Source organism: Filicampus tigris, chromosome 12 (assembly GCF_054856515.1).
Source record: "Filicampus tigris isolate MCC_2025a chromosome 12, RoL_Ftig_1.0, whole genome shotgun sequence".
Lineage (NCBI taxonomy): Eukaryota > Metazoa > Chordata > Actinopteri > Syngnathiformes > Syngnathidae > Filicampus > Filicampus tigris.
Window position 1 is genome coordinate 14,452,921 of NC_141228.1, and position 12,731 is coordinate 14,465,651.

The 12,731-nt window shown below is 43.0% G+C and overlaps 1 protein-coding gene across 2 annotated transcripts in view; it reads left to right on the forward strand.

Moving 5' to 3' along the window:
- The first annotated feature begins 1,935 nt into the window (after window positions 1-1,935).
- Window positions 1,936-12,731, forward strand: part of fgf22 (fibroblast growth factor 22) — a 33,491-nt gene continuing 22,695 nt past the window's right edge. The window contains exons 1-2 of one of the 2 annotated variants that reach the window (XM_086046227.1): window positions 1,936-2,430; window positions 2,512-2,963. In XM_086046227.1, the coding sequence (XP_085902353.1) occupies window positions 2,594-2,963 (370 nt within the window). In that variant the 5' untranslated portion in view covers window positions 1,936-2,430; window positions 2,512-2,593. Of the gene's footprint in view, window positions 2,964-12,731 lie in introns of both variants that reach the window. The other variant, XM_086046226.1, reaches the window with a different exon arrangement.

Below are 12,731 nucleotides of genomic sequence, written 5' to 3' on the forward strand. Positions count from 1 at the left end.
CTCAGAATACAGTAAGCGACACTTTGGACAAGTTGCTGACAGTATAGGGGGACGAAGAGTAGTTTTTCCGCAACGTTGAAACCATGCTAACTGCTAAACTAAACACAAGAATAAGCGCTTCATTGGTAGGCTTTTCCTCCAAATCTGGTTGTTACCACGCTACGGAGGAGATTAACTGTCATGAAAAGGAGCAACACTTTGTATGGTGTTGGCACAGCTCTTTATTTAATTTCTCATGCAGTCACAAACACATATTAGCTCTGTCGCTAGTCACATACTTCCTGCTTACGCAATACGTCAGATGACCTATAACAGACTTGGATGGACATAAAAAGCAAACCCCCACAACAGTAACCATCTATGAACAACAAACAATTAGCAGACAAATTAATGAATGTCTAGTGAGATAAAAAAAAAAATGAACAGCTGCACGAAAGCGCATGTCCGAAAACCATATACGTCAGCCAGTAGTAGCTCATAAAGTCTAAAGTACATTCATATACTGGATATTAAAAACGTACTCATCAAAAGCATATATTTTTTTGTTTGAGCTATAGACAATTGCATTTAATTTAGAGTTTTGAAATTTGCAAAATAAATGTTCTCAGAATGATTTGGTTTATACTGTGATATGAATTTTTGATCATATCGCCCAGCCATTCTTTCATACCCTCTTGTATATGTTGGAATTAATCATCATTAAAATTCTTATTATTACTAATCATTCACTAAGAACATTTGTTAAATGCTAGCTAATGACATTTAGTTTCGTAGTTTTTACATGATCCTGCAAACTAACAAAACAAACCGGAAATGTAGGTAATAATATATCAATAAGTGCAAATTTGCTTCACCTTGTTCTAAATTGTTCCATTCTGCGCCTTGTTTAAAAAACAAAACAAGAATGTGTGAAGTCACAAAAAAAGGTGTTTGTCATTTCCGCTCTGTTTGACCAAATTAAAAACGGCAAAGATCAGAGGGCGCGTTTCGCAGAAATATTACCACGGGTGATTGAAACGTCTCGAAAGCTTTGGTCTGGACTAACTCCGCCGACACTCGGCTAGTCAGCCTGCTCTGCTTTAGCGGCCTTTTGATGATCGGAAAGCCGCGGCCATAAGTTAAAGATTTGACCTGGACAAGAAAAGGGAAACAAGGTGTCCAGAGTTGTCTCCGAAACGTCTCTTTGGAAAGTAGCGGGGAGCATTTCAATGTTCTCCTAAATAGTTTACCCTTCACATTGTGACACACTTCATATGTCATGACATGAGAGATGGAGCGGGGCAGCTTTAAGTAATACCAGGTGTCTGCAACCATGGACAATACAAAACAGAAGAAAAGTAAACAATCAGTACATTTACATGTACAGCAGGGTGGCACGATGGAGCATGTGCTTAGTGTGTCTGCCTAACACTCATGATTATCAGAGTTTGAATCTCAGTAGGTTGAGTTTGCATGTCCTTCTTGTGCTAGCGTGGGGGGTTTTCCGGGTACTTCAGTTTCCTCACACATTCCAAAAACATGCATGTTAGGTTCATTGAAGACTGAAAAATTTCTATTGGGAAGAACGGTGCGGAACTGGGATTTTTTTTTACTAAATTAACATCCTTGCCCTACTAATGTAACATAAGACATTTGAAATGGAAAAAAAGCCAAACAGCTCAGTTGTAAGGACAAAACAAAAAAAAAAAAGTTTGCATGTGGACCAAAAGTTTTTTTCACAACAAAACCAATTCAAACGTTCCTCATTTGTCTGAAACGGTTATGAATGAGTTTGCAGGTCCCGCCTCCTCGGCTCTCTCCTTACAGTCGCCCCCGGCCCCACGCCAGCCAACCCCACGCATCTCCCCACCCATCCTTCCTCGGATGCTGCTAGCCCTGCCCAGGATAAAATGCACGGCAAGTCAGCCAGAGCTCCCACTGAGCAGAGAAGTGCCCGGCTGGCTGCGCGCAGCAGAGCGTCAGGCCGTTGGCTTACTGCTTCACTGCCCCGTGTGAGCGAGCTGACACGCACTCGCCGGCTGCCGCTCACTCTGACACATGCAGACAGGCTCTCTCCCTCCCTCTCTTGGTAACACATACACGCTGACACACAGTCAGTCATCAACCCTCATTCAACTCCCTCCGAAGCCACGGGTCAGCAGCTCAGACAGGCACCTTGTTCCTCCCCAGCTGGAGAGAACAGACCATCGCAAGGCGCACACGGGCACGCACGCGCACACGCACGCACACACATGCAGATATATACATATCTATAAACACAAACACACAAGCATCATCCTTCAGGACTTGTATCCTTTCAAGGCAGCCTTCACTGCGAGGAGGAGAGCGGACGAGCAAGCAAGGAGAATGGAACTTTCCTCAAACGAAGATATGTGAAGGGAGTCACAAGAAGATGACAAGCTCCGGAGGAACTTTGACAAGCTCGTTGCAGTAGGAAGCTCCTTTGTCACCCCAAGAAACGATCCGCATCTCGTGGGGGGTCTCCTGTGAGTGGCTGCCCTCTCTTCTCAGGACTCTCTCACTGGGACGTCTCCCACCCATCAGCATGCCTACAGCTTGCACATTAAGGTGCACCCTGGGAGTGTGACCCACCATGTGCCGATGGACGCCATCCGTCGCTCGACTCCATCCGCCTGAACCCGCTCCCGATGCCCCGGCCTTGGCCGGGCGACGGCCTCCCCCGCGGCCCAGCGCGGCCTCCTCCTGCCTGGCATGCTTGGCCCTGCTGCTGGCCGCCGCCGGCGCCGCCTCGGGGGCCTGCCCTCCCGGGCTAGGGCGCGAGCCCCTCCAGATTCTGGCGGGCGGCGCGAACTGCTCGTGGACACTGGAGAGGCATACACGAAGTTACAATCACCTGGAGGGCGACGTGCGGCTGCGGCGGCTTTACTCGGCCAACAAGTTCTTCCTGTGCATCGACAAGACTGGCAAGGTGGACGGCACACGGCGGAAAAACTACGCAGACAGTAAGTCGCTGACGCAGCGTTTGTCGAGCGTGGCATGTAGCAGAAAGGGTGCCTTGTGACGTTTGATTTTTATGGTCGGACTTTCTTATCTGCTCTCTTTTATTGCTGCTCATAGGGATGTCCTGCAGCTATAACATTTCTCAGCTTCTTGTGTTGTGTTTAGAGCAGGGGACGCAGGTTGCTAGGTAAGACAAGCACACTCCGGTGTGGATTTAGGCTCCTCATGGGACACCCCGTGCAGCGTTTATTTTCTTCGAGGAATGACATTGGGCATCAGTTGGTATGGGAAAAACAAAAAGGGTCACCGGGGATTAACATGTCAAAACTGTGGTGAAAGCGCATCAATTGTGAGTAGCGGGTATACGTGGAAACACACACTAAGGCCTATATTCACGTGACGTGGCGTTCACATTTTTGATGAGGATGCTGAGGAAAGTGGTCTGAATGTGGCTTTGCATGCATCCCGCGGGCTCATACTGTAAGCGAATGCCGTACGGTGTACGCCGAGCAATACGGTGACCACATACTGTTTTCATTTAGTCGAACGCTTCTTAAACCAGCATTTCCTAAACTTTCTTGGCTTTTTCAGTCACCCTTGTAGTAAATCACTTGCTTTCAAATAGTTTGTCTTGCATGTGTACATTTTTTTTTCTTTTTTTTTTGCAATATATTTTAAGAGCTACAATGATTGCTTACCTTGTTCGGACTTTTTAGTAAAGCACCGTACATAAAAATTGGTATGCATGAGATCCAGCTCAAGCCAGACAGGTTGTTGTGTGCATGCGGAGCTTGCGGTTTGGACGACACCTGAGAACTGCAGCGGCCGCACCTCATTGTGTCCATCAATGGATGTCTTTCAGACATTTGACCAGGTCAGAGGAGCTGACTCATGAGCTGAACTCGCCTCCATGTCCGTCACTCCCTGAGTGACAGGCGGGGCCCACAGCAATGCCCCGGACTGTAATATTTATGTATTTGTTAATGGCTCTTCTTTTTTTTCTTTTTTTTTTTTTAACACGACTGGGTGAGTCAGAGTTTTTCCACATGGCTACTGAGGTGGGGGGGAAAAGGAGCAGCTGTTGTGTTAAAGCCACTCACAGGCGTGTTGCCACTGTTCCAAGTTGTGAGTGACATTTGCTCACCTGTCCAAATGAGGCACCTGAAAAACCTTTCACACCTACACAAACTTGTTTGAAAGTCACGTTGAGGTGACTTATATTGACGGCGTTAAATTAGTCATGCACATTCACTCATCAATTTATTGCAACCAGGTACTACGAGATAATATTTCAGTCGCGGTGTCCTAGCATGCAGAGCAGCATATGGGCGTGATTGTAATATTTGAGGAATCATGGCTAGAAATGACCAAAATAATTCTTGCATGTCGAGATGTTTGTGCCGGAGAGCCACCTTCCACTGTTTCTTAGTTTGTTTAGTTATGACGGCTACATTGTAATTCATTACAAAACCTTTACAACTCAACTCGGCATTTGTATCTACCGGTAGGTAGAAAATACAGAAACAGATCTATTTCATCCGGTTCAGTATAATGTCAAACATTTGCCTGACTACTTGTTACATGGCAGAATTCATGGAGAAGAATTATTTTTTCCTTACAGAAAAAATTAAATAATCAGCAAGTTTGTACATAGACAACCATTTTTAAATCAATGCTCTGTATTAAATACAACAAGTGTACAGTCGATCCGAAAATCCATGCATAATTGACACCTAATGAAATACAAAAAAAAAAACTGTGAATATACAAATGGAATTGCAAGTATGCAGGGTTCGACTGCATTAAAAAGAAAAACAGCACAATTTGTCCAATGCTGTTGCAACCTCTGCCACTAATGAACTTTTGGGCAAATATGCATAGTAACGCCATTAATAATCAGTACTTTATAAGTACAACAATGTTCCATGTGTAGACATAAAATACTAATTATTATGAGTGGAACAGTATAGTAATTGGAGATACTAAAAGCTCTGTTCAACAGTGCCAGAAGCTTCTAAATGGAATGGAGAACAAAAGTAATCATTCACCCTTATGTGAATAATTCATTCATTAATGCAGCCTTCCTCAAATTTAGGCATGTGATTAAAACACTGTTGGTTTCCCTGGATAACTTGTTTTAAAAACTAAAATGAGGTGAACGATTTAATTACTAATCATTACATAATTTCAGGTCATAGGTCAAAAAAATCCTTGCAAATCCCCCATGACTCTCTCCTAGGTCTATTTAATAGATTTGTATACAATAAACATCCAATGATGCTTCAGTTGCTAACTTTTGGCTTGTCCACTGAGGGGCTGCCATTAAGTCACTCGCATGATTTGTCTGAAATTTGTCCGTTCCTGGACTCGCACGGCTGTTGTGAAGCATAAATTACTTTTAAGCCACTATGCTAATAAGATAAGACGCGATAAGATAATAATTCATTCTCAATGTTATATTACTCGCACAGTGGGCGAATTCACTTTACAGCAGCAAAGGCCAAAGAGCATTCTTTAACAGGTCAAGATATATTTTGTTGTCAAGATCATAAAATATCAAATAGTCTCATTCACCTTGAGAGAAAATAAAGCAATGATCCTTCCACAAGGTGTCACATGCAACATCAATATTGCATGTATGTACCACTGTTAAGTCAAATGGAATGGGAATCGAATTTATCGTCATCATTGCACGTCACAAGTACAGAGCAACGAAATTCATTTTATAGTTTCAGCCCGTTCCAAACAGGAGCATAAAGCGTGAAAGTGGCGACCCGATTTCACATTGCTAAAGTTAAAGCCATGGCAACAGCAGGTGGTATATATTTTTTTATTTATTTCGATATATTTTAATGTACTAGTATGGCATTTCAGAATATTACGTTTTTAAAAAAAATGTACCAAAAAAGGAATGCCTTCCTCTGCCCTTAGTTTGTTATTCAACCTGCGTGCACGGCCGGCTGGCGTCAAACAATAAGATAGAGTGAAGATGTTTTCCTGGTGTAAAACCTACCAAAGTGGTCTTTGCCCCCGACTATAATAATAATCCTAACCGATTTTAGAAAGGATCCTAACCTTTGCTATAAAGAACTCTTCTCTCGGAGGCCGTGCACGGAAAGTCGAGCCTTGCGCCAAAGCCCCAGCGGTCTTGTCAAAAGCTTAACGTGAACATGCGGTTGCATCTCATAATGCCACAGGAAGTTGTTTATTTAACTACAATCGGGCACCAAGGCTTTCAATCAGACTTAAAGCCTATTGACCCACACGATTTCTTGATACTGATACGGTAGCGCGGCTGTAGATTAGAGTGGGAGGTCGTACATATTTAATGACCACAGCGGTGAATCGGATACCAAACGAACTCAGATCCTCTACTTCCACAACAGCTGCTTTAGAAGTCGACTCATCCTCTGTCCCCCGCCTCGCACTAGCATGGGTCGTGTCGCCCTCGCTTGCACGCCACTCACTTTTTCCAGCACCCTCTCAGGTGCAAAAACAGTTGGAATTAGTCAACAAGTGATGTGCTAACTGAGGGGCTGGAAAATATTGTATCAATCCCAGCGGAACAGTGGCATGGAACAGCTGAGAGGGGAGGCCACAGGGAGGAAAAGTGGCATTTGATGAGGGGATTCAGACGAGTTCGACAGAAGAGACTGAAAACAAACAAACAAACAAAAAAAATAGAAAAAGCACGTGTGTGTGTCTTGAGTTACAGATTTTGATGAAAGAGCCTTCAACTTCAGATTGATGCTTTTTTTTTTTTTTTTCCAGAAAGCCTTGTCAGAACCAGGGCGGTGTGTCAGGATATCGCTTACTTCTTCAAAGTGCTCAGAGAAAGATGTGCCTGCCTTGCCTGTGCACACATGCGCAAACGTACACAAACATACACTCAAATGCACACAAACACCAAGGCTTCGGGTTTCTACTTCCTAATGGTTATTAACACGGGAGCGCAAGATGTAAGCTAACCTATCCGGCCTTTCTTAATAAATGTATCTCAAAATAACTGCTTCAATAAATGGATGGATTTAGTCTCTCTGTTTTGTTATTGTCACAGTGATCTACTTTTGCGATCTTTACTGTTGCCGGACTATCCATGACGACACTTGTTTTGTATTAGCACTAGCCTTGATGTTAGCGTTGCTACTTAAATTTGAGTAAAGCGTTAATATATCCGTCCATCATATATGGGGGCAGGAGAAACCCTACGCAAGCATGGGGAGATCATGCACACAAGAAGGCGGAGGTATGGATTTTGAACCCCCAATCACAGAACTGTGAGGTGGTTGTACTAGCCACACGTCGACCGTGCCGCCCTTTTATCCAAATGCAGTGAAATGCAACAATTTTATTCAAAGAGCTTATGCATAACATGTATAACAAACACATTTCTGTTAGTATATAGTGTCGGACTATATCTCGCAACAAATGGACCTTTACCACTCATCATAGTGGCTTAAAAAGTCAACTATAGACAGCAAATATACACCAAAACGGACGTCAACCCAAAACAACCACACCAGCTAAAGGAACAAAGTGTCATGTGATCGCTAAAGTTGCTAAAAATAACCACCCCCTTGATGTGTTTTTCTATTGACATGCGTATGTTGGGGAAAATACACACCCGGTGTTTACAAGAAGCAGGTACGCATCATATCCTGTCCCAGGTCATAGGCTGTTAATTAGACAGCTGTGAAGCGCTGCCCAGCAACAGCTTTATAATGAGTTGCATTAACAAATCGTAAAACTGAGAATGAATAAATTTTTTTTTTTAAAAAACAGTGGAACAGCAGTTGCAAGTACGCAATTTTCGGACTATATAATGGCGTGCGACACGGCATGGGGTGTCTTCTCTTTAGTAAAAGATTGAGCATTACATGAAACTCATTCACCCTGAGCAATAAGGTTTGCCGTAGTTTGCCGGACCAGCTCGGTTCTGATCCAACGTCCAAGGAACTCTTCCAGTCAGGGCGTTGTGTTTACTAACTTTCCCTCAGTGTGCAGCATCTCTCGGGTTTTCTGAGTTCACATTTGAGTTGGATGGTGCCCAGAGTGTGAGTGCAAGGGGGGGGAAGTGAAGTGTCGGGGGAATCTTCCACCCTGATGAAATATGTTGTGGAAATGAGTCAAACTTGTTTTAGACGTTCACCAAGCACTTTCACTGGGAAGTGTGGTGCTGAGATGTTTATCATAGTGTCAATTTTCTATGGTGTTTAAACTGCTTATGGTCACAGTGGCTTCTAGAGTCGATACTAGCCGATTTAGGGCATACGAGACCCTGGAGTGATCCCGCGCCAATCACGGGGCCAATGTGAAGAGGACATTGAGTCAGAATTGATCCCATGCCAGGTGCACGAACCATTACATGACCAATGGCACTGAGATGATTCTGTCAGTCATAAAAGGGAACATATAATGGAAAACTGAGTTTTTCATAACTTGTATAGACATATTTTGGTTTCTGGAGTCACACTGAGTTTTTCCACCCATGACTTGGCAACAATTCTGAAGTAACCATTCCGTAACTTCCTATTGTATCCGTGAATCTCCAACTTGTTCTGGAGTCTCCCCTCACTATGTCTCAGAGTTCGGTTTGAACATATATGGCTGTACAGCGTTGCTTTCTACAAAGCCTTCCTTGCAATCGCACAACTCAAAGTAGACGAGGGTGGGTGAACAGTGGTTCATTTGCACGAGACGGGACAGCCTCCCAGAAACCGGCTGCTCTGAACAGGGCTGTTTAAAGAGGGTGATTAAGTATGCTAAAATTGAATATGTCTGCTTCAAGGGTTTATCCTCGATGATGGAGGGAAATGATAATGATTCGGCCCCACTATGTTTAGAACTGCAAATACAGAAACATAGACACTAACGGTGTAGTGGTTCACTTGCCTGATTTGCATGCAGTCAGTGGCTACGTTTACGTTTAATTTCTTGAATCTGATCAGAGCTCGGATGAAAATTATGATCGGACGCACAGTTTTCATGAACACTAAAACTACTGATCCGATTAGGACTTGAGTGTTCATGCATCACACTTTCGATCGGAACAAATTATTTTGTCATGCGCAGATTGACCAAATATACGGGAAATACTAGTAGAAGAGGAAGAAGCCGTAGCGACTTCTGTGTCAACAAAACATGACTGTGTCCATTTCTACTTTAAACGTTAGCATTATTTCACATATTTTTCCCATTTGTGCCGTTACATCGAATGAACACTTCGTATCGGAGCTGCAAATGTACCACTTCAATCTTGCGTCCGCCATGTCTTTCGCTCGTTCTTTTTCTACTAGCTTCTGGGAATAACAGAAACGCGTATGAGGATATCACAGACACGCACGGTAAAGACGGTTCGTTTCGAAATTTGGAATTAAGTGTTTGCATGCGCGCCGATCGGATTATCAATCGACATAAACCACCCTTCTCATTCGGAATGAAATCTTATCGGAATGGTCTTGATTGGGTCTGAATATCCCGAATGGGTTGTGTATATGAAGCACTTTTGTTCTGATCAGGCTTTTAATCCGAATAGGAGTTATCTGCCAATCTCTCTAACAAAGCTCGGATAGGCACAAGCTCCCCGCAACCCTGAACTGGACTGATGACATTTGGATATTCCTACTACACAGTATTACCACGACTACTTTAAACATATAATTTTATTTGTGATATAGGCTTGTCGAGACTCACCAGTAATTCGGCTCGAGCTTAGACAGGAACGTGGGACCGGATCAACGGAGGCCACGACCGGGAGGGAAGCACCTGGTTGAACGGAGGGCTTTGGTATTTCGCATCAGCAGACTATACGCATGTTAATGAGGCAAGAAGAAGGGCAGGGGCGTGCTCTGCTCGGCATTGAGGTGGAAATGAAAGGCTAGGGGAGTGCTGGAGCGTTTCCAGTTGCTCATTAGGCATTATGTAAGCTTTTCTCCGGGGTGTCTCAAATGAGAGTTGATATTCCAAAATGGGGGAGAAATGCCATAAATCAATCATGTCACCATCCCATTGGAATGGACTGTGACCTTTGCCTGCAAGAGGCAGATGATTATTGACCCTTTGCAAGCTGTTCCCAATATGAGAAGTTGAAAAGAACAGGCTGTTCTTGGAACGTTGCAGGACAACGGGGTCTGTATTGCTTTGATTAGCCGAGCCATCCCTGCTTTCTGCCGCTAGGGCGCCATATCGTGAATGAACCCTCAGAATGTAGCAATTAGTAGCTAACAACCTTTGGTTGTCTGGCTGCAGCTCCTGCGCAGGATTTACTGGGTTCATCATTGGGTTTATAGTCTGACTTTGGCTCCGGCACCCAATTCCTTTATCGTTACATCCTGTGGGTGTGAAGGTAACACAAAAGAGACGCGACTTCACGGGACTGCCAACAAGACACTAGGGACGCAGTTGAAGCACTTGGTTAAAACAACACTGAGACACATAATTCTGAAAGTTTTTAACTCCGTGTAGTGATTTGTTAGCACTGTAGGGAATAAGTCATGTTGAAAAAGACATTTGATACTTTTGATATTCTTTCAGAGAAAAATAAGAATTCCCCATGACTAACCATCAGAGTCCAAAAGTTCCTCCCTTATTGATTTAAGGGGATTAGACACTTTTGGAACAAGCCAGCATTAACAATGCAACAAAGTTAGCAGTAAACTCGCGTTGATTTCTGAGACTATAATCAACAAGCGTTTCTCTATTAATACAGATTTAACATAATATTCACTCGTACACGAACGCAGTCTGTTCGACCTTTCTTCCTAAATGTATGTACCGGTACGTGTTTCAGGACAGAATTCAGCTAACTCCAGAGCTGAATGTCTCAACCACAAAAGAGGCTTTTTTTTTTTTTTTTTTCCTGTCTCTGCTTTCTTCATCTCATTAGGATTCCTCTTATTTGTTTTCTTCCGTAATTATTTGTTTTGACTACAATGCTGCCACATACTGTATGTAGCGGAGCAATGTCTGACCGCTGTGAGCAGAGACATCAGCAAATGTTTTCACAAATGATCAATGAACAAACTCAATGTCAAGGTAGTGCTCATGGGACTGCCCACAGGGCAGATGCCTGGTGCGATATTCTTCTATTTCACTATTATTTTCCTCCATTTTACCCCAAGAGACCGGCCCACAATTTAGAGGGAGCAACGCATTAATCCATTTACAATATAGTCAGCAAACTGAACCAATCAGCATCAGCGACAGAGCTACGTGCTAGCCTGGGGTGGTCAGGAGTCATGTCAGAACGCAAATTATATAAAAATCTGTCTTTAGAATAGAACATTTCATTCTTGCAGTCAATTTCAACTACATCCATTATTTTCACACCACAGCAAGCCCTCTTTTTGTTGTGTGTTTAGTTTTACAGATAACTCCACTGGGGTGTCATTAAACAGCTTAAAGGAAGCTTAGGAACGGCAGAATCATACTACACGCTACACGCTGGCTAACACAAGCAACATAGTTTCACAACGCCGAAAACACCGCCCCATTCTGCACATTAGTGTTTTTAGTGTAGTTTAAGGTTTAGTTTTTTCTTTGATTACTTTCTTTGATCACGATTACATTTCGATTAATCGTGCAGCTCTACCAACTACTGCACAAAATAGTTTTAAATATGTGAGCCTGGCACTGGAGAGGAATGTAGTGCACCTGTTGCCCTAAAGTCAGACATACCCCCCACCCCAATGTCTTGTTTGATTTGGTCCATACAGGAAGTAATAAGAGTCAGTAAGGCGTTATTATGTGTGACTTGCAGGTTGATCTTTAGTTTTTCTTTCCTATTATTATCACAGGTGCACACGGAAGTTCCATAAAATCCCAATAGACTTTAAACGCTTTCTCGTCGCTGGCACACATAAACATAATTAGAGCTGGCACAACATGCAGGACAAATATTGACTCGCTGTCAGGCAATCAGGCCATAAAAATGTCGACTTTACTGGGCATAAAGTGCAATAGATGTGAAATTGGTGAAATCATTCACACCTCAGGTGAATCAATGCAACGTCATCTCCATGAAGGATTTTTTTTGTTTGTTTTTTTTGCCACTTTTACCTAATCATGCTTGTCTGTAGCCACAAATACAAACCAGAAAACTGTTTAACACGCAGATAATTGCGAAACGTAGTTCCACGTTTTGAAGATTTGTGGTTTTTATACACGAGCCTGCAGCTGCGCTACCAGATTTGTGTGGCTTTAAAACATACTGGAAAGTTTGCGGTGTGTGTGTGTGTGGGGGTGGGGGGTTCTGGCTAGGAAACAAGTGGGCTGGTGCTCAAAGGAGGGAAAGATTTGTATTTGCTAACTGCAGCGTGATGACACAAAGTTGGGTGAGAACAGGTGAAGTAAAGCCAGGCAATTGCCTGTAAAGTCGCTGAATAGACAAAGTTTTAGGGGAAAATATAACTTTAAAGGCCAATTAATCATATCGAGTGAGACTAAAGTTAAAGTTTTGAATTGGTCAGATGTTTGAGTATGTCAAATGTAAAACAAGATTGCACCATTTTTAATTGTGTGGCAGGGGAGATAAAAAGAAACTAACTGAAACGCATGTAAATCTTGAGGAGTGGCGCCACCCATGGAAATATCTGTAATCCTAAAAACTAGCGAATGAATTGCCTTCATTTTCAAACCATAACAAATACTTCTCACCTTTGTATTCTTGTGCTTGGCAGGGGTAGTAATAAGTAAACAAACCAACTGCTTGCTCTAGAAAAAAGGAATTGACTGACTACAAGAATTTTCTTTCTTGCCTTTTTTTTTTTTTT